Source organism: Aristolochia californica, unplaced genomic scaffold, assembly GCF_029961685.1.
Source record: "Aristolochia californica isolate CCGP_79_NKW_82.1479 unplaced genomic scaffold, dmAriCali1.0.hap1 SCAF_8, whole genome shotgun sequence".
NCBI lineage: Eukaryota > Viridiplantae > Streptophyta > Magnoliopsida > Piperales > Aristolochiaceae > Aristolochia > Aristolochia californica.
This window is the reverse complement of record NW_027182279.1, coordinates 39,878,834-39,905,270: the sequence shown is the minus strand read 5'-3', so window position 1 is coordinate 39,905,270 and position 26,437 is coordinate 39,878,834. Positions and strand designations below refer to the sequence as shown.

The 26,437-nt window shown below is 37.8% G+C and overlaps 5 protein-coding genes across 9 annotated transcripts; all 5 read left to right on the top strand.

Annotated features, from left to right (window-relative positions):
• Positions 1 to 1,300: 1,300 nt before the first annotated feature.
• On the top strand, positions 1,301 to 9,690 carry LOC137938596 (actin-depolymerizing factor 1-like). Its single transcript, XM_068783551.1, has 3 exons — positions 1,301 to 1,309; positions 9,029 to 9,294; positions 9,540 to 9,690. The coding sequence occupies exons 2-3, from the start codon at positions 9,047 to 9,049 to the stop codon at positions 9,688 to 9,690; spliced, it is 399 nt and encodes a 132-aa protein (XP_068639652.1). The 5' UTR covers positions 1,301 to 1,309; positions 9,029 to 9,046.
• On the top strand, positions 3,117 to 7,570 carry LOC137938595 (cold shock protein 1). Of its 2 annotated transcripts, none has more exons than XM_068783550.1 (5): positions 3,117 to 3,574; positions 5,944 to 6,082; positions 6,509 to 6,600; positions 7,018 to 7,126; positions 7,252 to 7,570. In XM_068783550.1, exons 1-5 carry the CDS (start codon positions 3,269 to 3,271, stop codon positions 7,464 to 7,466), a joined length of 861 nt encoding a protein of 286 aa, XP_068639651.1. In that variant the 5' UTR covers positions 3,117 to 3,268; the 3' UTR covers positions 7,467 to 7,570. The 2 variants fall into 2 exon arrangements, with proteins under 2 accessions (XP_068639651.1, XP_068639650.1); XM_068783549.1 differs by having other exon boundaries at positions 3,118 to 3,574; positions 7,249 to 7,570.
• A 2,254-nt stretch (positions 9,691 to 11,944) lies between the features above and the next one.
• Positions 11,945 to 16,758, top strand: LOC137938594 (RNA-binding NOB1-like protein). 4 transcript variants are annotated; one of them, XM_068783546.1, is made up of 8 exons: positions 11,945 to 12,030; positions 12,230 to 12,333; positions 12,562 to 12,707; positions 13,473 to 13,805; positions 14,192 to 15,287; positions 15,723 to 15,891; positions 16,208 to 16,327; positions 16,422 to 16,758. In XM_068783546.1, exons 4-8 carry the CDS (start codon positions 13,487 to 13,489, stop codon positions 16,566 to 16,568), a joined length of 1,851 nt encoding a protein of 616 aa, XP_068639647.1. In that variant the 5' UTR covers positions 11,945 to 12,030; positions 12,230 to 12,333; positions 12,562 to 12,707; positions 13,473 to 13,486; the 3' UTR covers positions 16,569 to 16,758. The 4 variants fall into 4 exon arrangements, with proteins under 4 accessions (XP_068639647.1, XP_068639645.1, XP_068639646.1 ...); XM_068783544.1 differs by lacking the exon at positions 12,562 to 12,707 and having other exon boundaries at positions 16,422 to 16,757; XM_068783545.1 differs by lacking the exon at positions 12,562 to 12,707 and having other exon boundaries at positions 12,225 to 12,333; positions 16,422 to 16,757.
• Positions 16,759 to 17,613: 855 nt separating this feature from the next.
• LOC137938530 (receptor-like protein EIX2) lies at positions 17,614 to 20,715 on the top strand. The gene has a single exon (XM_068783483.1). It carries the CDS (start codon positions 17,614 to 17,616, stop codon positions 20,713 to 20,715), a length of 3,102 nt encoding a protein of 1,033 aa, XP_068639584.1.
• A 1,935-nt stretch (positions 20,716 to 22,650) lies between these two features.
• Positions 22,651 to 26,235, top strand: LOC137938529 (subtilisin-like protease SBT5.3). Its single transcript, XM_068783482.1, has 3 exons — positions 22,651 to 23,198; positions 23,324 to 24,317; positions 25,513 to 26,235. The coding sequence occupies exons 1-3, from the start codon at positions 22,651 to 22,653 to the stop codon at positions 26,233 to 26,235; spliced, it is 2,265 nt and encodes a 754-aa protein (XP_068639583.1).
• The last annotated feature ends 202 nt before the right edge of the window (positions 26,236 to 26,437 follow it).

Sequence of the window (26,437 nt, the reverse complement as noted above, 5' to 3'; positions counted from 1 at the left end):
GTCGTTTCCATACCTGAAATCAGTAACCCTAACGTTAAATCTGTGTTAAGCGTTTATAGTAAGACGCCCGTTAGATGCCATCCTATGATAAGAAACCATTTTCTTTAACAGTTCCGATCGTGCCACCGTGACCGACTCGATTGGACCCACTCGAAGGCATGTGCCGCGTGTCTGACGGATTCCTGAAAAGAGACTTTCCAAAGAAAATAGTTTCATGTGGGAAAATGCCCTTTTGCAGGCGGCAGGTGTAGATTTTCCACAGAAAGTGGCAGCACCGTCGAGGGCTTACATGATTGGTAGGTCCCCCTGTAACGTGAGGATCACTCGTGGACCCCACCCGGGTGCGGGGCCCACATGCAGTCGGTTTCGTTGGTCAATTCGTTCGGGGCCTCGTGTACCCATCAAACAAAACTTCCTAATAAAGTAAGTACTCACAATGTCATTTTAAAGCTTAAAATTATTAAAATATTATATTAATTTAAACAATTTTATTTGCATAAAAAATTATTTATTTATTTAGGATAAAAAAAATTTTCTAAAAATTATAAATTAATTACAAATATCCTAAATAAACATTATCAAAGACCAATTCATGTGAATTTTTTATTTTATCTTAGCCTTTTTCCACATTAAAAAATATGTTTTGTGATAAATTTAATTAAAATTTATGATATTAATTATTTTATCTAATTAAACTATTTTTTTACCAATTCATTCCTTTTCAGGCAAAGCCTTAAAAATAAAAAAATAAAAATTCCTGTAAAATGTCACTAGCCCATTCTCATGCAAACCCTAAATTTTTATTCACTCTGGTGAACTAAATTTTTTCATTTGGGTGATGACCCACAAATGATGAGAAGCCCCTTCAACTTTTGATCTCTTAGTTGTCTTTGGAGTTGTCACTTTTGTACCAATCTCTTTAAACTTCCAAACTAAGAATTTGTTGAGAGCAATGGAATTAGGTGGGGGTTAAATCAATATATTGAGGACCCCATGACAAACTCAAGTCTGCCATGACCATGATTGTGCACCTTGGTGCCCCTTGACCTTGTAACTGATTTTGGTAGGACCATAGTCCCTTTGTCTTGAAGCTTAACTGTGGTCTGTGGGGTCTGGAAGCTTGAGTTTGTCAGGAAAAGGTGGTATCATATATAAGTTTCTTTTGTTATCGACAAAAACTAAGTGGGAAGCTTGTGCACCCACCGACAAATAATAAGGCGAAATTAGATTATTATTATTTTAATACGAGAATACAGTTGATGTAAAGCCTAGAGGGGATGTACTCCACAAGAATTTGAGTTATAGAAGAGTATAGTAGTTACAAGTTTCTCTTATTATTGGTGATATTATGGCTAAAATAAGTACATTATTCAGTTGAGAATAATGAATGATATAATAATAGACTAAAAGTATATAATAAACTTTGATAGTTGACTCATTATCATCAAAGCTAAGAGTTATGTTACACCATGGGACCCTTTTCCTTTTTGAAAAGAGGAAGTTATGAGGTGTTAATAAGAACTATAATTTCTAGTGAGTTTGTGCCAATAGGAAAGTGTAGGAAAAAGTGCCAAAAAAAAAAAAAAGTTATTGACCATGTCAAAGTAAGTGGTTTTGTTCACTCTTGTAAGCGGTAGCTTTCTGCACTTAACAGATCGGTCTTTTGAGTGTATTCGCTAGCCGCTGTCATAGTATCAGAGCTGGGCACGCCACGTCCTGCGTTTGAATCCCGTGATAAGCAGTAGAGAATAGGTAGGGTGGGTGTCAGAGTGGTTTCGTCCACTATTGTAGGCGGTAGTTTTCCGCACCTAATAGATCGATTTTTTGGGTGTATTGGCTAGTCGCTATCAGACCAAACTTTCTTAATATTTGTGTCATTTTTTGGGGATGGAAATTTTTTCTTTGCTATTTCTTCTTAATTCCTCTTACCTTTAAGAAATATAAAAAAGGATAGGAAAATGAGTTTGCTATTGCTCCGATAAAAAAATTATAGGAAAAATAAATTAAAAAACACTAAAATAGTTCCTGGTTACTTACTTCTTACTTTCAATTTTATTTTTTATTGTTTGTAACATATATATATGTAGTGTAAATACAAATACCATAATTAAATTTTTATTGTTTCTTATGGCGGCACAAACGCAAGAAAAAAACCATTCAAAGGGTTTTTTTTAATAGAATAATTTTTCATTGAGAAAATTAATCAAAGGAAAAATAATTTTCCCGTCGTTTTGTTTTCCTATAGGTATTAAATATTAGGTGAAATAACTAGTATCAAACTCTTAATAAAATTTAATAATAGTAAAATACTATTTAAAAACTAAAATAGATTGTTTGAAACCTAGAGTTATATATTTAGTGTCATGCTTAAAAGATTTATAATCATCCCACCACCTTGTCTTTCTCATATTTTGCTTCATTATATGAAAATATTCATTTTCTTTAACTTTTTCTGGAGTCGGATAAAAGTAATAGCTCTCTCTCTCTCTCTCAATCTCGCGCCTAAACCCTAATTTTTAAGTAAAACCTTGTGAATCTATAAAATGACCATAATACTCCTCGATTCCAATTCTTTGTTCTCTTATTTGTGCAAATAAGTCGAAAGAAAATGGTTGCTCAACACAAAACTAGTTGGTCTGGTCCGATCATAAATCAAACTGATTAAATCAAATAAGGTTCAATAATTAGTATAAGAGACTTTGAAAAAAAAACCTTGGAGGGAGGATTTTCAATGAAAAATAAATCGGGTTAACAAGGTTTAACCAATTGAATTCCCCTGTGTGATAATACGATTCAACTGATCGATAAGTCGGTTTACCAATTGAACCGATAAAATCAACTTAGGTCAAATGGGTCTACCAAAAATGAGTTTTTGGGACTTTTGATTTGAACAAGGAATTGGGTGTGATTGAAGTGGTCTAACATGTTAGTCCAATTCAATTTTATAAAATTGATAAGCTCGAAGATTTTATATTTATAGCTTTAATTGGTTAATGCATGATTTGGATTAATTCTTATATTAGTTTTTTCAAATTTGTTACATTCGGGACGTGTCGTTTTGGTCCAGTCGTATCGGATTTCTCGGAGTCCGTAGTCTCCCCATACAACAGCCGACACCGACTTGCACAACCAGTTTTAGGCTTTGGGTTTTCTGCTTCTGCCGCCTCTGAAGCTTCTCCTTACGGCTCTCTGTTTGTCTGTTAATCTCTCCCTATTACAGAAACTCGGAAACAGAAAGGGGTTGAAAAATCTTACTGGAGTCTGAAAAATGGTGAGCCAAAGACAGAGATTGGCGCAGAAACGATTCAAAGAAGTTCACCCCGAGTTGTTCCCCAAAACGGAACCCACGCCTCCAAATCCTGACAAATCCAAGAAAAAAAAGTTCAGCAAAAAGGGCAGGTTTAAGCCTAAGAAAACAGGCGATGGGAGCATCCAGAAGAAGAAATCGAACAGTTTGAGAAAGCACCCTCTTAGAGTGCCAGGCATGAAACCAGGAGAGAGCTGCTTCATATGCAAAGCTAATGACCATATTGCCAAGTCCTGCCCCAATAAATCTTTGTGGGAGAAAAATAAGGTATGTATTCATCGTTAGTTATCCCATGTTATAGGAGTGCTTCAATAGAATGCTTTTCAATGTGATTTTCTCTTTCCTAACGTTTTCGGTTTCTTTATTTCAATTAAATTTTGAAATAGTGGGATGCTTTGGATTGACCTTGGCTGATAAAGGGTGGATATTGTTAAAGCGATTCTCTAGCTGAAACCAGCAAATTACTCCTGCTGACAACTTTACGGTGATTTTTGAAATCAACATGTGCCTTTCTCCTAGATGGAGTCCATATACAGGCTTATGTTGGTTCTACCCCTTTTCTTATTTATTTTTATGAATGAAAGGAAGTAGCGGAGAAAGGCCCATAGGTAGGGTGTGGAATTGGATACTTTACGCAAGTGAATGCCTATGACAGCTTTTCTGGGAACAAGATAATGATCACCTGGTGAAGGATGGATATGACTGCTCATTATGGAACTGAAGGTGGGAATCGTGGTTTGTTATGTAGAAACATACAGGATCGAATGTTTTGTCGAGTTGAAAAGCTCCAGTAGAGAAAGAAAAGAAAGATTTTTTTGAAATTTATTTTGGAGGCAAAACTGGCATTTTATACTAGTTTTGGAGTTTGGAGATGGGAAGAGAAATTCTCATGTATTTAACCTATATGTATAAGTTTAAAAAAGTTTCCAGAGAAGTTGTAATTGTTTAATGAATATGTACACAAAATACTATCAAGATATTATGTGAATAAAACTCTATTAAGATGGAGTTTTTATTCGCATAATAATTTTTAAATCTATAATACTGTTTTATTGTTAGGACCATTATTATTCACATAATACTACATTAACTTAGTGTTTCATTTATTGTTTCCTTGCAATCATATTTCTTGCTGTTTTCAAGCACGTAGGTGGCGAGTCTTTTAAGAGTTCTTTTTCTGAGTGAGTTAAGTTTCTTGCTGTGTTTACTTGCACTAGGTAGTGCATTTGAGTGTCACTGTATGTGATTAGCTACAATTGCTGACCATTTTTTATTTCTCTACCTCTTTAAAACACTACTGGTTGCAATTAAAAGATGGTTAAATTAATGTGTGGAAACTTCTCTGTTTTTGTGACTTTAGAGAAGTTTATTGAAGAGAGAATAGAGTGGGCACCGATGAGCTTAGGTTGAAGCTCTGGTGGCAGCAAGGGGGAATTAGGAAAAATCTTGCTCGATCTGTGCAATAATTCTGTTAGGTCGTTATTTTAGTAGGATTATGTGCCCTGTTCACTTCACGAGGCACTAGGAACCAGCAAACCAATGTATCACTACCTAACTCCATAATTCTGCAGAAGGAAACATAATTCTTTTTCTTAGGTTCACAAGTTCCTTCATTGGTGTGAATAAATCTTGTCTAGGGAGTTCCTTTCAATTTAGAGGTTACTGCCAAAAATGCCTCAAATGTGTCTGCATGACAGATTCAGCTGCCATTGCAAGAATTAAGCCACTGGGCTTTAGAAAAAACTTTGAGTAGTGCCCCTTGCCATGATCAGATCAGCCAGCTATCTGCTAGGGCAGTGGTTATCATGACAATTACTATCAACATTCAATCCAAGAAATCCAACAGAAAGAGGCGACTGAGCAATTGGATAATGAATTTTAAGTGTCTAGTTCTAGAGTCTGTAATTGGAGCCATGAACATTCAGCACTTCTTCATTGGTTTGGCTTAAAACTACTATCCAGTGGTACACCTTAGAGGGTGACTGACCAAATGAAGGAATTATACATCTAAAAATTAAACTCTTCCTCTCCAACTAGATTATCCGCATAACTGCTGGAGCTGCAGGCCCCCAGACTGCTGCACTGTCGGGTGGAAAAGGTATTACTGTTAGTCAGAAAGGAATAAGGACTGGTAATCCATGCTTCAGTTGTTGAACTACTAATAGTTGAAATAAAGCTTCTGGGAGGTATTTGTTTCTGAGAGGAATACAGTGCCGAATAGATGTTTGACAATTATAAAATTTCATGTATTTAGATTGTAAAGCTCCCTTGCAGTGAAAGCAATGTAAGAAATGCCACAAATTGACCTTCAGCATTTTGAAGTCACGGAAAGAAAGAGTTAAAGAGTGAAAGTAGACTGTCTGGTATGTGGAAAATGGAAAGACATAGCCCACATGATACTAATTGGGAGTGGTTAACAATAGTCAGTGCACCATTGGGTAATTCATCTTCAATTTGCTTGGCTTCTCTTTTCAAATTGAGCTTCAGGTGACTTGTATTCCTACGGGGCTGAGTTAATCAGTGACTACCTGATCTTGTTTTCTCTTCTCTTTCATTGTAATGTTTTTATGCATACACTTCTGTATTCAATTTTTTCAGTAAAGAAGCCATCATAAATATGCTTATTCTGTTTTCAGATTTGCTTGCTCTGTAGACACCGTGGACACAGTCTCAAGAACTGCCCAAATAAAGGAGATGATGATGACAAGAAGTATTGTTATAATTGTGGAGCCTCTGGACATTCACTTTCAAAATGTCCTCAACCTCTTCAAGATGGTACACCCAAAGCATTTGTTAGTATAATTGTCTTATAATGGTGTTTCTGTGACCATGTGAGAGATGTTGAATTCTAAGCTGAACTAACAAATTGTATTTTTGGTTAAAAAGCATAAGTTGCTTGTTGATTGGGGCTATGCTACTCTTGTATGAAAGAGTGAAAACACAAATGTACTATGTAGAGCTTGTGTAATTTCTCATGATTTAGTTGGTGTTCACAAGAAGTATCATCTTCTCGAGTTAAATCATCTAGGTGTCATTTTTGGTGTTTCAGAAATTCACTGAAAAGATCCTGGTTGATGTGCTCAATTTATAAAGAATTCCCATGAATCTCTTACTTTTGCTGGTGAAATTATGAAAGGCTAGATGATAGGGTGTTATTTGGTGTTTGTGTTGAACTCATTCACTTTTTGCTTTTAAATGCAGGTGGTACTAAATTTGCCAGTTGCTTCATCTGTAATGAGCGTGGACACTTGAGTAAGAACTGCCCAAAAAATACTCACGGAATCTATCCAAAGGTATTTCTAATTTCTCTCATGTAGTTTATAGGCATAAACATTTGCATGACGTGACCAATTCATGTCTTGAAGCACCCAAGAACAGTTTTCTGTCCAACTGACAACTGTAATTAGTCTATGAGAGGTTTCTAGTAAGAGATCTTGGGTTTACACTGGGAAAAATCTGCGTGTGTGATCGACATTCAAAAAAATCTGATTCGAGTAGTTCAAACTGCCATTCGGATCGATGAAAGTTTTTGAACAAGTTTTGCTTATGCTAGGACTGTAAGGCATATCGTGCCATATTTTTTTTTCTTCTTAGATGATGTAATCATGGAGTAATCTAATGAATTGCATGGTTTAAGGTGTACTGTTTGACCATGACAATAAAATCTTCTACGCTGTCTCCAACAATTCCTGTGGTTGGTTTTTATGTAGGGAGGTAGTTGCAAAATTTGTGGTGGTGTCACTCATTTGGCGAAGGATTGCCCAAACAAAGGGAACAAGAAGCCTGATGCTGCAAGTGGCTTCTACAGAAATTATGAACGTGAGTCCAGTGAATTAAACAGGATATATCATGTGCAGATTCTTCACAATGAAACATGTTTGGTTATAATTTGTTTCAATTGAACCAAGTGTTACAACACTTCTTTCCATATGCCCTTCCAGCAGGTGAAGGGGAGAGCAGGCAACCACAGCACATCACTTTTCGCAGTGGAGACGATTTTGAGGATGATTTCATGGTGGAGGATATGAAAACTGTTAAGAAAGATGGCATCTTTGATACCCATGCCGAAACCGATTCAGCAAATGTACAAGCTGGAAAGAGTATAATTGTAAAACCCAAGAAGAAACAAGGCCCCAAAGTTGTAAATTTTGTTGGTTGATACAAAACCTTATGGTGCTGCAATTTTGGTAGAGTTTGATGTAGTCTGAAAATTCATCAGAATTGAAGGAATTGTAATCTATCTTCAGTGTGTTTTCTTTTCAATGTTTTAGCAATCCTTCAGGAAATTGGTTGTTATATGAATCTTTCTCTAGCAACGTTGATCTTCTTTGTCGAAAAAAAGATGGAAGATGTTTATATGATTTTCACTGCAAGAAGTCTCACAGAGTCAGAATTAATATGGTAGAGTCTTAAAAGAGTTTCGGTTTAAAGGTGTTTTTGTTATGTTAAACTTCTATTTATGTTGAGTTATTTAATTATGTTAGGGTTTATTTTAAATGTTAGACTTTGGATGTAATTGGGAATTGTAATCGGATTTTATTATATTTCTCTATTATAAATATGAGTTTATGTACTCAGATTATATCAAGTTAATAAAGTTTTTCTCTTTTATAGAAATGCAACGTTCTTCAAGTTTGTTTTATCGTATTTATTTCGGTCGACACCAGTTCTTAACTCTTGAGTTGACAAATTATTTCTGAATTGGAGGAATATCATTTGTTTGCCTCCGACAATTGCAACTGTCTTTCTTAATTTTAATGTTCTATCGAATATTATTTAATAAAAAAATTTATGTCGATCACGAATCATTTTGGGATGAAATCGGATTCAATTTAACAATTAGATTGAAAAAATCCCATACAATAAAATCTAAAATATTGAAATATTATAATTTTTTATTAGGTGAAAATGGATTTTGCATTTGCCAAAAAATAAATATTACAGCCTTTACCTCCCCAGCAAGAAAATAAATATTCCTCTCTGTTGTTCATAACAAACTGGAGTTGTAATTGAGATAATCACTGTCTTCCTACTAAGAATAATCCAGTTGACTGGTCAGGATTGTTTCTGCAACAAAATTTTGAGTTCTATTATTACTTCTCTCATGCAAATTTCATCTGATCATACGTTCAAATCCTCAACAAACCTGCTGGAGTAAAGGAACGATGAGAAAAAATAATCAGAACGCGATTAGTTTGAAAAACAAAAAAAGTGGATGCAGATCAAGCAAATAGGAGAAAAAAATGGTGGAAAATACAGTCAACGTGCTAAAAAATCAAGGGGTGGGAAAGCTCAGACCACCAACGGCTTTTACGAGAAAAAATGAAGAGAAATGTGGCGAGGAGGAATTGCAGAGTGGACGTGATCAGAGGTAATAAAATTGCCCAACCCTTATTTTCTCCCTCAAAATCTCCCCTCCTCACCTTGTTTTCCTCCACTTCTGGAAGAAACCCATCATCAAGGATCCCCTCCTCTCCCCCCTCTCCATTCAAATCCTGCGTCTCTCTCTTCTTCTCGATCTTTTTCTGGGTGATTTCTCAAACTCTATCCTTTTCACTGGAGAGGATAACATGGTAAGCGCTTTCTCTCCCTTCTTCTCTTTCTCATGCTCTTTCTGCACCGCCAAGAGTTTCTTCCGATTTCAAGAATCCCCACGAAGTGGGTGCAGTTTGTTTTTCATTTTCTTCTGGTACTACTGTGCTGAAAATCTTTTCTGAGCAGGCGAATTCGGCATCTGGGATGGCAGTAAGCGATGAGTGTAAGCTCAAGTTCTTGGACCTAAAGACGAAGAGAAGCTACCGATTCATCGTGTTCAAGATCGACGAGAGGATACAGCAGGTGATGGTGGATAGGGTTGGCAAACCCGACGAGAGCTACGAGGATTTCACATCCTGCTTGCCTGCTAATGAGTGCCGCTATGCAGTCTTTGATTTAGACTTCATCACCGATGAGAACTGCCAAAAATCCAAGATCTTCTTCATTGCCTGGTAATCTTATGCTCTTCATTATCATTTTCTTTCTCTTTATATACTCTAATACTAGATCGACAAATTTCTCAACCATTGAGAGAATCAGGTGATGCTTTCGATCAAAGGTAAACTAAATCCTCTTCTGGGTATTTCTCAACCATTGGAGAATCAGGAAGAATGCTAACTGTTTGCTTCTATTTGTTTACCAAACCAGCCGATTCTTATCGACTTTCCGTTCCCATTGTCTTCTCCATCCTCTGCAGGTCTCCTGATACCTCAAGGGTGAGGAGCAAGATGTTGTATGCAAGCTCGAAGGACAGATTCAAGAGGGAACTTGACGGCATTCAGGTGGAGTTGCAGGCGACAGACCCCAGTGAGATGAGCTTTGACATTATAAAGGGGCGAGCTCTTTAAGCACAGTGATAGAACCAGAGGATCTGAGTTATCTGATCTTGATAACCAGTCTCTACTCTTGTTTACTATTCTCTTCTCCAAAACCTGCATCTTAGCACTTTTGCTCACTTCATCTTGGGACAATTTGCTCCCATGTTATTTGTTGTGTGTAGGCCATGTCCGGACCCTTCTAAGCTTTTCTTTTTCTTTTTTCCCTTTCTTCTTGGCCAATAGGTTTGGTCTTGTATTTTAAAACGAGATATGAGGCCTTATATTTATTTTTATTTTTTTTGTGAAAGATGACATGTATATCATTCATCAAGAACTGGTTTCTGCATTAATATATGTTACTCTTGTGCTCATATATCTTATTTCGATGCAAACGATCGATTCAATTAACAAAGTGTTATATAATAGTGTTAAAGAATAGTCCTACATGGGTCGACCTTGGACCCAATTTAACAAATAGGAATCTAAGGTTTGGTGGATGATAACTTGTTGGCTATGACAAATTTAACTTGGATTTTACATACATAGACATATATGAGCAGTTTCGATAGTGTTTAGAATAGCCTAATACAAAGGCAAATATGCCAACTTTTTGTCTATTTAAATGATTCAAGTTTTTGGAACCGAGGTTACATACATGACTCAACTATGCTTCTGATGAACCGAGTAAATTGAGTCAGCTATCGAGAGAATTTATATTAACATATGCAGGTTTCAGTTAATTTGGTGGGGTAGTTTAGTTCTCCTGTTGCTTAAACTAGTTTAGTTTTAGTTAAAAATTTGCTACGGATTTGGATATGGAAAGAGAAGAAGAAATAATTAGATAGGTTCACTTAGAATATCTAGTATTTTATGTTACTTCCGAAAGAAATGAATTTTGCCAACAATTTTGAAGGAGAAATACTAGAAGGGGAGTGAGATCAAGTTAAGAATCAAGTGAGTTCCATTACTACTTCATAACAAAGGGAGGGATTAAAAGGTGAGGGAAAGGGTAGGGGAAAGACTTCCCTCAATCTTACTTCCTCCTTTTTGTTGTACAAAGAGGAAGGTTAATGTCCTTTACAAGGATGGAAGGAAGGAGGGGGAGGCAACCTCAATGCCCTACCCTATCCCTATGCTTGTGTTGCACTATGACCACCTAGGTGTCAATAGTGGGGGCTAATGAACAAAAAGAAGGGGAGGCTCCCTCTATCCCTTTTTATTTCTTTGCAATAATGTAGAGAAATTAGGGGGGGAGGTGGTGTGACTTCTTCCTCTTCTTTCTTCAACTTTATAGGCAGTCTTGAGCTTTGATAATTATTTTCAATCAATCTTATAATTGCAACATAAAATGGGATGACATCCAAATACCCCATTCCCTGGAGATTGTTCGAGAGCGGTTTGAGCTCGGTTCGGCTTCTCTTGTTTTTCTTCTAAGCTCGTGACAAGTTTGAACTTTAAGTTGAGCTTGTTAGCCTAAATGAATCTAGCTCAAATACAGTTGAGTTCAGTTTCTGAGCTTGTGAACTAGCTTATATGATTAATCTTCTTTATGACAAAATTACTTCAAATTCTAACTTGTGACTAGAATTAAGAGAGAAGAGCTTGGTTCTGACTTCTCTTGTTTTTCTTCTAAGCTTGTGACAAGCTTGAACTTTAAGTTGAGATTGCTCTAAATGAATCTAGCTCGAATACGATTAAGCTCTGTTTCTTACCTTGTGAACTACCTTATATGATTAATCTTCTTTATGATAAAATTACTTCAAATTCTAACAACTTGTGACTAGAATTAAGAAAGAAGAGTTCGGTTCGACTTCTCTTGTTTTTCTTCTAAGCTTGTGACTAGCTTGAACTTTAAGTTGAGATCGGTTTCTAAGCTTGTGAACTAGCTAATACGATTAATCTTCTTTACGATAAAACTACTTCAAATTCTAACAACTGGTGACTAGAATTAAAACTACTTATATTGTTAAGAGATTGGTAAACCAATTACTTATTATAATTTGTATATTTTGTATAGAAATATTTGAATATATATATTAATTTTTAATTTGATTTATCCAAAGTTTTATCATAGACATTATGCTTGATTAGTGTCACTTTTGCTTTGTGGGTAGTGTGTAATAGAGTGGTTTTTACTTTAGTTTTGAAGATAGAAATATTTTTTAAAATTTAGTCATTTTTTAATAATCAGTTGGTAAAATAAATAATAAAAAATACTTGAGTTTCTCAATATATATTGAGCAGGTTACCTCCGTCCGTTACCTCTTCTTCGAAAATCCTTCTCAATCGCCTCATTCCCTCCTGCCCAGCGTCTCCATCGCCGTCGCCGTTCATCGCTGTTTGGTGGCCATTCCATTACAAATCTGCAAGGTACGAAACAGCTATGTATATATACTTATGTAGCATCGGATTTTAAAAGTGTTGATACAATACCTAACACTGTTATGAACACCTCAGAATCTATTTTTTTTCAAACAATTAAATCAAAGAACATCTCATCGTATCGTAGTAAAAAATTCTAGGGCCGTAGGGTTCATGACTGATGGCCCTTTTCCTCTTTAAAGCGAAGATTCTTCTGGGTCTTCTCTAAACACTGCGAGTAGTGCCTCCAACCTATTACTGACGCCCGGCGCCCCCTCTTCCGACTTGTGCTCCTTGGATTTCACTGTAGAGGTAAATTATCTCTCTGTTTCTCTTCGAAAAGTCTGAGCTTCAATGGGTCTTCTTTCTGCTGCGTGGGTTTTTTATTTTTTTTTATTTTATGTTTGGTTTCTTCTATTCTGCTTCTGAGCCTCTGCCCGTAACTTCCTGGTCGGTGAAGATGTGGGGCTTTGGTTTTGTATAGAGTCAAGACACAAAATCTCGTAAGGAAACTAAGAATAACTCTGTATTTAATTGAAGGTACTGCGGTTGCAGCCACTAAGTGATCGTTTCGAAACTCAATGCTGCACTTAGGAACATACTTAGTGATTTTGCTTTCTACAACAGTTGTTCACAGAAGAACAAGTCACGAAACAGAAGAAAGGAATGACCTCATGAATCATGAGGTAAAATTAAGCAAGCAGACCTCTATTTTGTGTGGGAAAAAAAAAACATTCAAGCAATCTAGTTGGTTTGAAGAATCATGACTTATTAGCTTGATGTGATCGGTGATCCCTTTGCACTTGCTGCTGTCCCAACTCCTTCCTGTGCCCTTTGCCTTTGTTAAACTTATTAGCTGCTTATTTGGCTGCTCTTCTTGGTTGAAAGAGTTTGCATTTGATTTTGAACTTTCAACTTTGGTAGGTTACCATGACCAGTATAGGAAAAAATCAGAGTTTCAGATATGCCCTTGTAGCTTTTTACGCTGTGGTTAATGTTTTTAATGAGTTCAAGCAAATCAAACTTCTTCTAATTAAGTTTTTTCTTCTTACGACAAGGCCATGATCATGCTACTTCATTGAGCCAAAGGAAATTTCATCTTCATTGATATACTTTATTATCTATTTTACTGGTGATGAAGGGCTTATCATGTACTAGTATGCATCTATATAAGCATCTGTTTGAAAGCTACACCGCATTTTTTTCTCCAACTACTTAGAGGGATGTGCTATTTATTTTATTTCCAGGCAATCTTTTACAGGCTATCAAATTTCTAGGCTATTAAATGAATTTGAAAGCAAGGCCATCAAATGAATTTAACCCTGATACACTGTAACCCTCCAACTTAGTGAGGCACTAATAACCCTCCAACTTTGGGGTTTCTCGGAAACCTTTAGTCAAGAAATAGATATCCAAGATTTTCTATTATCACAGGCTTTATTCAATTTCAGGTTCTTTATTACTTATGGACCAAGCAATGGAGGCTCCTCCATCAGCTCCGTGCTGGAGCTCAATTGTACAGAAGCAGGCCCCCCAAAAGCCTGAACATCCAATTGCAAATCGTGTGTTTGAAAACTACAAGTCCAAGCAGGGAATTGCTGTTGCTGTGGTTGATGCTAATGCCATAATCCAGGGTGGAGATCAGCTTGTTAATATGGCAGATAGAATTGTTTCAGTTTCTGAAGTCCTCAGTGAAGTGCGAGACCCCCTATCCCGCCTCCGACTCCAGGCTGTGCCAGTCACTATTGACATCATGGAGCCTGACCCTGATGCCCTCAAGAAAGGTGAGTTTTTTTACTGTTTATGTATCTTTTTTAAAATTTTCTTGTCTTGTGCTTCATTTTTACCAGGTTTCTTTTCTTTTGAACTCCATGCAATGATAATAGAAAAATATGGGAATATTTTATGAACTGTAAAGTTGATGTGAAGCACTTTCTTTAAATCAAGTAGTTGTCTGGGGATGAGTACTGGAATGCTGCTATTACAGCATGTCAGGTATTTCATGGTAATTCCTAGATAAACCTTGTATTGGATGTGGTTTTTGGATGCAAGGAGTATTTCTCAACCATGAAAGACTTCTTCATTGGTCTACTTTGATATCACAATATCTAGCAGCATATCATTTTCGAGCTAAAAAACAGTTTTTGTTTTACTATTTGTGAAATGGCAGTTGTCAACTTTGCGAGGGCAACTGGAGATCTGCAAACCCTTTCAGATGTTGATCTTAAACTGATCGCTTTAGCATATACGTTGGAATCACAGTGTCATGGAACTAAGCATCTCAGGGACAATCCTCCTCCACTGCATGTAGTAAATGTGAAACGACTTCCTGAGAAAGAAATGCCTGGGTGGGGTAACAACGTGCCCAATTTGGCAGAATGGGAAGCTCTAGAGAATACTGCTGAGACTGACTTAAATTCTGAATCACGAATTCTTGCTTTAAAAGGCCTGAACTTGGATGCCATCCCTTCAAGTGATCATACAGGAACTCAAAGTAATTTAAGTAAAGATGGAAATAGATCTCAAGCTGAGCATCATGGGGATCCGAATGTTGTTTCTGGTAGGCATAGGAGGTTCATGCCTAAAAAGAAAGAAATTAATCTTGAAGAGAAGAAAATGGTTGCTAGTGGAATTGATGCCTCATTAGGAGAAGATGAATATAGTGTTGATGATTGGAAGCCAGCTGTTAGCCGCAGCACACACAGAAGATACTTAAGAAGAAAGGCGAGGCGGGAATTGTCTGAAGCATCTGAAAAGCTTCACCATACTGATGATGAACTAGATGATTATAATAAATCCGTAGATACGTGCATGCAGGGGAGTTGCCAGGCTCCCCAACCATCTAATGAGTTGGGTGGAAAAGATGCAAATGTGGGAGTTAATGGTTGTGAGGAGCACACATGTTTGGAGTCAGATCCCTCCATATATTTGCAAGAGAATGAAATGGGTGAGTTTCGTGGAGGAGGGAAAGATCAAGATTCTGTTTTTGCTGAAGCCAGCTTGAGTGAAATTACTGTTGATGAGCATGATGAAGTTGAAACTTTAACTACAGATTTGGATAATCTTGAAATCCTGAGCCATGCAGATGAAAGTCTTGATACATCTGTTGTGGATGATGGTAGTAGTGTGCAGAGTTGGACACTACAATCCTTATCTGATTCTACTGTGGCCTGTGTTACAAGTGACTTTGCAATGCAAAATGTTATTCTACAGATGGGTCTACGGCTTGTGGCCCCTGGGGGGATGCAGATTCGGCAGTTGCACCGGTATATACATGCTTATTTGTTTTCTTGTTAATTTTCATTTTCCATATTAATGGTTAGTGTCATAGCCTAGCATGAAGCAAAAACATTTCATACTTGTACCATATGTTTAGAGCTTGCGAGAGTTTGGCTGGCAGATTCCATCCTAAAAGAAGATTTATAAAATTCTACTTTAAACGAGAGAAAGGATTATGTTGTAAGCATTAGTTATCTGTTGTTGCCAGTTTGGAGTAAAATCAGTATTGCAGTTGGTTATATCACTTAATATGGAAACACAGAAGGCTGTAATGCGGCCAGCTAAATCGGAAGCTCAATATAGTGTGATGCTTTCAGTTGGTAATGAATAAAGCTCTTCTATAGTGCTCTCTTATCAATTGCAGAAAGCACGTCAAGTTTTATGGTTGAGATGTTTTTCTTTTGACATACTTTTTGCTTTAGGTGGATATTAAAATGTCACGCCTGCAATAAGGTAACAGCAGAGGTTGGGAGGATTTTCTGTCCAAAATGTGGCAATGGTGGAACTTTGCGCAAAGTATCTGCAACAGTTGGAGAAAATGGGATCATCCTTGCTGCTCGTAAGCCTCGTGTTACTCTAAGGGGCACAAAAGTAAGTAATACTTATGTCTGAATCCATCAAAATTTGATAAGTATGGTTTCAACTGCTAATAAACTTTGCTGCTCATGTGTATTGCGAATGTCTAGTGAGAGCTGCAATATTATCTTCTTCATTGCTGTTGTTATCATTATTATTTTTGTTTTCTTCTACATGTACAAGATAGTCGTATATTATGTTTTTACATGATCTATGTTTCATTATCTTAGTCTGGCCCCTTCTTGTCAGCAAACCTAGGGATAAACTATATTCAAAAATTTAACTTCTGATCATCTGATTCATTTGTTTGTGTTGATTTCACGAATGGCAGTTTTCACTTCCATTGCCTCAAGGTGGTAGAGACGCAATTACTAAAAACCCCATCTTACGCGAAGATCAACTCCCTCACAAAGTTCTCTACCCTAAAAACAAGAAAAAGCCAAACAAACAGGTTTTGGGATAGTTCTGGCGGTGAAATCTGTTTTCAACTGGTTTTCTCTTTCTTATACCTTTGGTTGACTTTCGACAAATTCTTTGTTTTACAGGACTTGGACATGTTCAGTGCGGATGATATCTTTTCTCTCAGTGCTGACAAGAGAGATCCATTAAAACCCCCGATAAGAAACGCAATGGCACTTTTTGGTGGGAGGAGAAACCCAAATGATAATCATTTTTCCCGTAATAAGCATTAACATAATTTTGATTTGTATTTTACTTCAATGAGTGGAAAGGATGTTACATTGTCTTTGATGAAAGTGAACAGTTGTTTTTTATCTTATGATGCTCAGTATTCATGTAGTCCTATTGGATGAGAAATCCTTTAATGGGAACAGTTTTTGTTTAATGTCACTTTCCCTGGTTCATTTTCATACTCTGCAACAGGATGTATGCCTAAATCATCCATGAGAATGAAACATTTCGTCGTTATTTCTTTCATGTTTATATAAACAATTCTAGATGTCTACCTGCAAGTATACTTTGACTAGAAATACAAGCAGCGTAGATTGTTGAAGTCATGTGTGACCACTCAAAGCCGGTTCACAGTGAGGCCCAAACCATTTTCAGAGTTCATGGAGTTGAGAAGAATGAATTTGGATCAAACGGTGGAGAGTGAAAGAGATGCAGAAAAACAAGACGGGAAAGTCGTGGAAATGCAGAAAAACAAACAGCTGTTTTGATCTCTTTGTCATCTAATGGGTTTTGCTCCAATGAAATTTGATTATTGGTTATTTATGTTTTCCCGAATTTGACGCTTACCGCGACAGCAATCTTATTTTATGTTCCTGAGCATTATCTTATTTGTCGACCGAATAAAATAGTCTGAAGAGAGCAGAACAAAATTTGACTCCTCTCTTGTAAGAAACATTAACATACATTTCAGCCTTCACCATTTTAGTTTTAATTATCCTGAATGGTAATCTGTTGGGAAATTTCCATGACAAGCTGCACGACAGTGCTCCTTTGATCGTCTCCGAAGGTGGCAAGATTGCTCAGTTTACGACTCTAACAAAGTTGACCCAGTTGTTTATACTTAAAAAAATCTCCTGACTTGATCCTGTCCCATTCTTTATCATTTAACAGTTGAAAATGGCCTTCACTAATCCTATGTAGTAGTTTTGAATGTATGTGCTTAGGAACTGTATTTATTTTTTGTGTTTATCACATATCTATAAGAAGTTCAGAAGATGAAAACTAGTGTTTGATGAAATCAGGTTTTGGAACTTTCAGGCTGTACCCATGGGTGCTCAGTTTGACAGTCATGTTGTTGGTCTTTGCATTTCATTTTTGTGTACAATACTATGTGCAGAGATTTCTGGTTCCATTGCAGGGGCCCCGCTTGTTTGTTTGGAAGCAGAGAGAAAGGCATTGCTGAAGTTCAGGGATGGGTTGAATGACCCAGAACACAGGCTTTCTTCATGGCAGGGTGGTGACTGTTGCAGTTGGAGAGGTGTGGTCTGTGATAACCAGACAGGGAACGTGGTCGGTATCAATCTTCGTAATCCATACCCTTTTAATCCTTTAAGCAAGATTGCTAACAGGTATGGATTCTGGAACTTAAGTGGGCAAATTGATTCCTCACTGCGTGAACTCAAAGCCTTGAAATATCTGGATTTGAGTTTGAACACGTTTAATGGTATCTCAATTCCCGACTTCTTTGGTTCTTTGAAGGAGTTGAGATACCTGAATTTGTCGAAGAATGAATTTAGTGGAATTGTTCCTGGGGAACTTGGGAACCTATCCAGCTTGCAATACTTGGATCTTTCAGGAAATTTTCTACTGAGTTCCAACAGTATTCAGTGGGTTTCTGGTCTTGCATCCTTAAGAGCTCTGGACATGGATAGCGTGGACCTTTCAATGGTCAATGACAATTGGGTAGAAGCAGTTAACCATCTTCCACTCCTGGAGGATCTTCGCTTAACCAACTGCTTTCTTTCAAGCATGACTTCTTCACTTCCCAATGTTAACTTCACGTCACTCAGAGTTCTTCATCTTAATGGAAGCAGCTTCAACTCAACAATCCCTGATTGGGTTGTTAATGTCACTGGTCTTGTATCCCTTGACCTAAGCCAAAGCGATTTGTATGGATCAATTCCGGTTGAGTTGGGAGAATTCCCTTATCTGGAGGAGTTGAACTTGGGTTTTAATGAAAATCTCACAGCTAATATCTCAGAGCTACTTGGAGGAAGTTGGAAGAAGATTAAGTCTATAATTTTGAAAGAAAATAAACTTCATGGTGAGATTCCAACAAATATTGGCAACATGAGCTTACTTGAAGAACTTGATCTTGCAAGTAACAATATCCAGGGAACTCTGCCTGGTACAATTGGTAAGCCTTGCAGTACAAGTAACAGTGATTGCTTTGCTGATACAGCTTTGTCTAATCTGAAGGTGTTTGATATGAATACGAATCGGCTTAGTGGAGAGCTCCCTGGCTGGTTAGGTGGACTCAAATCTCTAGTCCACCTTCACCTTGGCAATAACAATCTTCGAGGTTCCATTCCCTCATCTGTATGGTCGTTACGGAATCTGCAAAGTATCAACCTTTCTGGAAATCAGCTAAATGGATCAATCTCACAGTCACTGGGACAGCTCTCTGGGCTGCAAGACCTAGATCTCTCTCTGAATAATCTAGGGGGTTCCTTAACTGAAGCTCATTTTCTGCATTTGCAAAAGCTGAAAATTCTGAACCTTCTCTCCAATTCATTTGTCTTCGGGGTCAACCCTTCATGGGTTCCTCCATTTCAAGTTACATCTCTTTTTTTAGGATCTTGTCATCTTGGTCCAAGGTTCCCTCTGTGGCTTCAAAACCAAAAAGCAGTTAGTTATCTTGATCTGTCTAACGCAAGTATCTCTGATACAATACCTGAGTGGTTTTGGGATATCTCCTCCAACCTTTCATTATTGAACCTTTCTTACAACCATATCCAAGGTCAGCTACCAAATCCATTCAGAGTTGGTGCATTTGCTGATGTTGATTTAAGATCAAATCAGTTACAAGGCCAATTACCTCTTCCTTTTTATCCTCTCTCTTTGTTGGACCTTTCTAACAACCAATTCACTGGTCCTCTTCATCCAAACATCAGTTCTGTAATGCCAGATATAACCATCCTAGCCATTTCCAGTAATCATTTAACTGGCTCCATCCCTTTCTCTATTGGTGAAATGTTGTCTTTGCAAGTTCTTGATCTTTCAAGGAATGGTTTCACTGAAGGGATACCATCAAGCTTGGGAAACTGTTCATATCTTAAGGCTCTTGATTTGTCTTCCAATTATCTAGCGGGATGGGTTCCTGAATCCATTGGCCATCTTCAGCAGCTCAAGTCATTACATCTAAACAACAACTCACTATCTGGGAAATTCCCTGCCTCTCTGAAGAATTGCACAAGCTTGGAAATGCTTGATCTTGGTGAAAACAGATTTTCAGGACTCATCCCAAAATGGGTGGGAAGAAGATTATCTTCTCTTGGAATTCTCCGCCTACGGTCAAACAATTTTCGTGGTAGCATCCCTCAAGAACTGTCATATTTAAAATCTCTACATGTGTTGGATCTCGCCCACAACAATTTATCAGGTAAAATTCCTGCTAGCTTTGGGAACTTCATGGACATGGATGTCAAGCAGAGGGTAAACAAAAATCTTTTCTATGGATTTGTAAGAGGTGTTTATTATCAAGAGAGCTTGTATGTGGCCATCAGTGGAGCTCCCAGAGAATATAACAAGTTGCTTTATCTTGTAACAAGTATAGACCTCTCAAGCAACAATTTATCCGGAGAGATTCCAGAGTTATCAAGGCTGTCTGGGCTACTTGTTCTAGACTTGTCCAAGAATAGATTGACTGGAAATATTCCAGATAACATTGCAGATTTGAAGGAGCTGATATCTTTGGATGTGTCTGAAAACAAACTGTCAGGGGAAATTCCATCACCCATTTCAACCATGTCCTTTCTTTCTTACTTAAACTTGTCGAATAACAATCTTTCAGGGAGAATTCCATTGGGTGGACAGATGCAAACATTTGATCCATCATCTTTCACCGGAAATGCAGCTCTCTGTGGGGCTCCACTGCCAAAAAGCTGCAGCAGTGAGGGGCCCAAATTCACTCCTACAAATGATGAAGATGGTGGAGATGGAGATGAAGCTATATGGTTTTATCTAAGTGTTGCAACAGGTTTTATCGTGGGATTTTTGGGACTTTTTGGTTCTTTATTGATCAGAAGGTCTTGGACTGATTCTTATGTGAGATTTATCGATAAAATCCTCGCATGGATATATGATACTAGAGCAGGTCAGTTATGTCAAAAGTCAAAGGTGAAGAAGAGGAACCCAGTTCGCAACTGAAAAGGTTGCCACAAAGGTTTCAACTTGGAAACCAGTAGGATATTCCTTTTAGAAGTGCTCACTGTAATCTCTAACAGCTCTTATAAATTCTATATGACATTGAGTTACAATACCTAGTTCTTCTGGTGAAGAGTTGCAGAATTTGAAACCAGATTTAAATGCAGAAAAGAACTCTCTGTTATTTTTTTCTCATTTAAAAAATCATGCATAATAACCCGTTTTGCAGTGATTTTGGTTAGAACTTTCATCATCTCCAAATCATTTTCCATTGAATCTTATAATTGTTTGTTGCAGTCACATTACTAACTCAGCAATAACTTCCACCTCTTAACTGGAATAAAACCCCTCATCTTGCAAAGATTAATCCTTAAAAAGTAAGGTATGCATTATGAAGCTGCAGTTTTGGTTGTTAATGGCTCTGTAATGTAGCTCTCTCACCAATATGATTATAAACTTTATTTGCAAAGCTATGTATTCCAACCTCCAACCTACAATTCAACTGATGATTGTTACCTCAGGCATTTCATCAAACATGTATTTACTCTTTAATGGTAGGTTTTTGCAACAAATGATCTTATTAATCACCTGCCTGATGGGTTCTTATTGTTAGTTGGACCGGACTCCACTTTCCTACCTGCTTGCTAGAAAGGGTCGATTTCACCGGGGTGGTTCGACTCCTTTAGTTAAATCTATTAGGGGTTAACTCCATTTTGTCTCTCAGAACTTATTGTTTCTTGGATTCGACTCCACTTTCCTTCCTACTTGCTAGAAGAGGTCGACTCTACCAGGGTGAGCTTGACACCTGAGAAAAATTTGTATAGGTGCCTTTGGCTCAAAGCTTACTACTTCTGGGATTCGACTCACTAGCAGTTCTATTCAACACATGGGCTCAACTCCAATGGTGAAGGGTCGACTCCACTATTACAAATGACTATTTTGCTAATGTTTTTTGCATAAAATTTACTAATAAACTATAATTAAATAATCGAGTTTGCTACCATCAAAATATGGGTTAATGGAGGAACGTCAATTCTCTAACCTATATCCTCGATTCTACATTAGGTTGTTTGGATGGTGTACTTTCTAACATGAGCTACTTGTTCCCTTCTTGAGCGAACCATTGAGACGAACAATTACAAGTCGAACAAATATGCTAGTAGAAATTTCTTTGTAGGGCTTATTGAGCAACACAATATATCTAATTCACATTATTAGTAACCCGAATGTTTGTTATCATAAACAATATCTCAATGGAAATCTTGAGACCAGTAGTAATCTTACGTGAATAAGATTGAATTTGTAACCTTACCATAGGATTTCAAAGTCATGTGTCGGGAACCGTTTATTAGAAGAAGTTTTTTGGAAATTACTAAAGCAATTTTAATGATCAAATTATTTGATTAAACAAATTCCAGTGTTTGATGATCAGTTCTTTCTCCATTGATGTCTCTTTCCTAACTAATAAGCTTAAGATCTTTGTACTCACTAATCCATGTGAGACTATTCCTTAACACTCCCGAGCCATATGAATGTGTTTCCTCATTGTTTAGTCTGAGTTGTGAATTAATCTCTCTATTGAATGTTTTCAACTAACTTTGTTCTCAATTGTTAGAGCAATCTTTATAATTTCAGATTGTACAAAATAGGAATCACCTTTTGAAGTACAATTTCAGTTAGTAAACTGTCTAACCTTCCAATGAAAACAACAAATTCAAGTTGTTGAATTGACTGGCTGTCTAGTGGTTTTTAGACAACTTAAAAAGAGATTGTCTCTTTTGGATTCAATTATTTCAGATGGTGAAATAGGAAATACATCTTGAGATTCAACTACATTGTTCAGTCTTCTCCTTTCTATAAAATCCAGCCTAAAGTGGGAGATGAGAATCAGAGACACAGAAACAGAAAGAAAAGGAACCAAGAATTATGAGTTCAGGAATGAAGCTTTCTCTCTATTGCTTCTTCCTTTTTTCTCTCCTCCTTACATCTAGTTCAGCAGCCAGCAAGAAATCCTACATTGTGTACCTCGGCGCCCATTCTCATGGTCCCAACCCTTCCTCTTCCGACGTCGAAAAAGTGTCAAGCTACCACCATGACTTGCTAGACTCTTTCCTCGGCGGGAATGACAAGGCCAGGGAGTCCATTTTCTACTCTTACACCAAATTCATTAATGGGTTCGCTGCCTATCTGGAGGAAGAAGCAGCAGCGAGGATAGCCATGCACCCGGATGTGGTTTCTGTTTTTCCGGATGAAGCTGTGAGATTACAGACGACTCGCTCATGGGAGTTCATGACCCATTTGGAAGAGAACGGCCAAATGCCAGATGAATCGCTGTGGGAGAAAGCCAGATATGGTGAAGATGCTATAATTGGGAACATTGACACAGGGGTATGGGGGCAGTCGAAGAGCTTCGATGATGACGGGCTGGGAGCTGTTCCGACGACCAAGTGGAGAGGCCAGTGTGACAAAGGTGTTGAATGTAACAGGTATCATCAGCAGCCATAGATTTATTTGTTTATCTCGTTTGATCAACCAGAATGTCTAAAACCCAAAGTTCAGGGACTATCTGAAACTCATACTGATTTCAAATTTAACAATCTCGATAACGAAGGAAATTGATCGGAGCTCGTGTCTTCGGAAAAGGCTTCGCCGGGAGCGGATACGCCAACTCTAGTGAGGACTACATCTCCGCTCGGGATTTCAACGGCCATGGCACCCATACCCTCTCCACTGCAGGAGGCAGGCCAGTCCCCTGGGCCAGCATCTTCGGCTACGCCAATGGCACAGCCCGAGGTGGCTCTTCCCGTGGCCGCGTTGCGGCCTACAAGGCCTGCTTTGCTTCTGGCTTTTGTCAATCCTCCGACATCATGGAAAACTTCGACGCCGCCATCTACGATGGAGTCGACATTCTCTCCATCTCTCTCGGCAGCTTCCCTGGACCTTACTTCAGTGACTCCATCGCCATCGGCGCTTTCCATGCCATCTGCAACAACATCCTTGTCATCGCCTCGGCGGGCAACGATGGCCCATCTACCGGCTCCGTTGCAAACGTCGCCCCCTGGTTTTTCACCGTCGCAGCCAGTACCATCGACCGTAAAATCTCCTCCAGTGTGGTGTTAGAGAACGGGACGAGATTCACTGGAGAAAGCTTGTCGACGGCTGTCCTGAAACCAGGTAAAACATACCCAATAATCTACTCAATTGACGCGAAACGGCCAGATGTGCACATTGAAGAGGCGAAGTTTTGCTTGGAGGACACGCTGGACAAGAGGAAAGTGAGAGGGAAGCTGGTGGTTTGCATGACGGAGTACGGGGTGGAAGTGGAAAGCGGGGAGGAGGTCCGTCGTGCCGGCGGCGCTGGGTTGGTGCTAGTGCTGGGGCCATCGATGGATATCACCGCTGCAGCGCATATTCTTCCGGCAACGGTGATCTCTCGGGAGGACGGGCTTACGCTTTTGAGTTATATTCGAGCTATGACGATTCAGAACCGAACCATCAGGGGAAACATCACCAGACCGGTGACGGTCTTGGGCTCGAATCGGGCTCCGGTCATGGCTAGGTTTTCATCTCGTGGGCCAAACATAGTCACACCAGAGATCCTGAAGGTTGGTCTCCGTCTTTGGAGCATTTCATTTGTTATCACATAGAAGAAACACAATTTTGAAAACTATAACTAAATATTTCTTTAGTTTTATGACAAACTATAAGTACTTGTTAGTGCATTCCCTTTCCCAGGAAATATCAGAAATCTACTTTTACGTAGAAATTAACATATTTCTACGAAGAATTTGTGCCATAGAAGGTCATTTTTTTCATGGAAATTGTGTATTTGATATTTTATTTTACTGAAAATTTATTAATTACTATTTATTTTCCTAAAAAAATACTAACATTTTCCATGTAATTTCCTAGTAAGGCACTAATAGAATTTTATCTAAAGGTTTCTTGGAAATTTGTATCATGGGGAAAAAAAAATTAGTTTTCCATGGGATATAAATTTCCAACTAGGGGCACTAACGAGGCTTATATATTCTTCCTTGAAAATTATATATAAGCAATTTAAAATAATAAACTATAGAGAATTATATTATTTTTAAGTTCATATTTTATATTATATTATTTTATTGGAAGAGTTATGAATTATTTTAAAAATATTATTTATTTTAATTATTTATAATATTTTAAAGTATTTTTTTATCTAATGATGAACTCTCAATAATTATTTTTATTAGTTTAAATAATAAATAGCTACATATTGTTAAGATACTTTATATTTTTTTACAAATTATATTATGTTATAATATAAATTTTGGTATGTATTTTAAATATTATTTAAGATTTAAACTAATTTATGGTTTTTAAATGCAATTATAGATTGAATAAGACAAATTTATGTGGGTGGGTGTTATTATTCATATTCCTCTAGTGTAACCCTAGAAAAGAAAAGAAAAGAAAAAAAATAAGAATTCAACAATTATTATTTCAAAAAATAGTTAGTAAAAATAAGATAATGATCAAAGAAGGGTGATCCCATACGAAAAGCCATTTGGTGCGAAATATGTGAAACGTTATCTCAATCGTCCGATTAACGTGGCTGAGATAACCATTTCTCGTATTGGATCACCCTTTTTTGATCATTATCTTATTTTTATTAATTATTTTTAAAAATAATAATGATCAAATTCTCATTTTCTTTTCTTTGCTATGGTTTCCAGACAAACACGAATCATCAAACACGAATCATCTTCCATTGCCTTCATATGTTTCAACCTTAACCATTTATTTCAACGACGTTTACAGCCAGACATCACTGCACCAGGCGTCGACATTCTTGCAGCCTACACCCAGGCTAAAGCACCCACCTACCTATCCATTGATAAACGACGAGTTGCCTTCACCATGATGTCTGGAACCTCCATGTCCAGCCCTCACATTGCAGGCATCGCAGGCCTCTTGAAGACCCTCCACCCTGAGTGGAGCCCTGCAGCCATCAGATCTGCCATGATGACCACTGCAACCACACAAAACCCAATCTCCTCAGGCGACGACCCTTTTGGGTTTGGCACAGGACATGTTCAACCAAATGCAGCAATGGATCCTGGCTTGGTCTACGATCTCTCCCCTCGTGATTACCTCAACTTCCTTTGCAGTATCGGCTACACAGCAGAAGCCATCAAGATGTTAACAACTGATTCTTACTCCTGTGAGGCTTTAGATCTTCTTAACTTCAACTACCCTTCCATTACTGTCCCCAACCTCAATGGCTCTGTTACTGTGAGTCGAATTGTGAAGAATGTGGGTTCCCCTGGAACCTACACGGCCACTGTGGAGGCACCTCATGGAGTTCTAGTTTCGATTAAGCCAACTCAGTTGAAGTTTGACAAGCATATGGAAATGAAGATGTTTAATGTGACACTACAAGCTAAGAGTGGTGGTGGCGGCTATGTGTTTGGCAAACTCACTTGGTCTGATGGGACTCATAATGTTAGGAGTCCTATTGTGGTGAATGTGATAACACCTTGAAGGGATGATAGAGACTCTAGAAGGGATGAGTATTCTTCCAAATGTGTAATAATTGGTCTAATCTTTAAGCAGATCATGTTTTGAGTTCAGTATAGGTTCCATCTATAACTATCAAGGATAAGTTTGGTCTCGAGCCTAAAATTGAAAGATTAAGTGTCGCGTCCAAGAAGTTGGAATGGGTGGTGGTACCCCTTATATCGAG

Excerpts from the sequence above, each read along its gene's own strand:
- LOC137938595 (XM_068783549.1), top strand. The coding sequence starts at position 3,269 with ATGGTGAGCCAAAGACAGAGATTGGCGCAGAAACGATTCAAAGAAGTT. Across the intron at positions 6,601-7,017 it reads CTCACGGAATCTATCCAAAG|GGAGGTAGTTGCAAAATTTG; the intron begins GTATTTCTAATT and ends GTTTTTATGTAG. Across the intron at positions 7,127-7,248 it reads CTTCTACAGAAATTATGAAC|CAGGTGAAGGGGAGAGCAGG; the intron begins GTGAGTCCAGTG and ends ATGCCCTTCCAG.
- LOC137938596 (XM_068783551.1), top strand. The coding sequence starts at position 9,047 with ATGGCAGTAAGCGATGAGTGTAAGCTCAAGTTCTTGGACCTAAAGACG. Across the intron at positions 9,295-9,539 it reads AAGATCTTCTTCATTGCCTG|GTCTCCTGATACCTCAAGGG; the intron begins GTAATCTTATGC and ends CATCCTCTGCAG.
- LOC137938594 (XM_068783547.1), top strand. The coding sequence starts at position 13,487 with ATGGACCAAGCAATGGAGGCTCCTCCATCAGCTCCGTGCTGGAGCTCA. Across the intron at positions 15,288-15,722 it reads CAGATTCGGCAGTTGCACCG|GTGGATATTAAAATGTCACG; the intron begins GTATATACATGC and ends TTTTTGCTTTAG. Across the intron at positions 15,892-16,207 it reads TTACTCTAAGGGGCACAAAA|TTTTCACTTCCATTGCCTCA; the intron begins GTAAGTAATACT and ends CACGAATGGCAG.
- LOC137938530 (XM_068783483.1), top strand. The coding sequence starts at position 17,614 with ATGGGTGCTCAGTTTGACAGTCATGTTGTTGGTCTTTGCATTTCATTT.
- LOC137938529 (XM_068783482.1), top strand. The coding sequence starts at position 22,651 with ATGAAGCTTTCTCTCTATTGCTTCTTCCTTTTTTCTCTCCTCCTTACA. Across the intron at positions 23,199-23,323 it reads AAAGGTGTTGAATGTAACAG|GAAATTGATCGGAGCTCGTG; the intron begins GTATCATCAGCA and ends TCGATAACGAAG. Across the intron at positions 24,318-25,512 it reads TCACACCAGAGATCCTGAAG|CCAGACATCACTGCACCAGG; the intron begins GTTGGTCTCCGT and ends CGACGTTTACAG.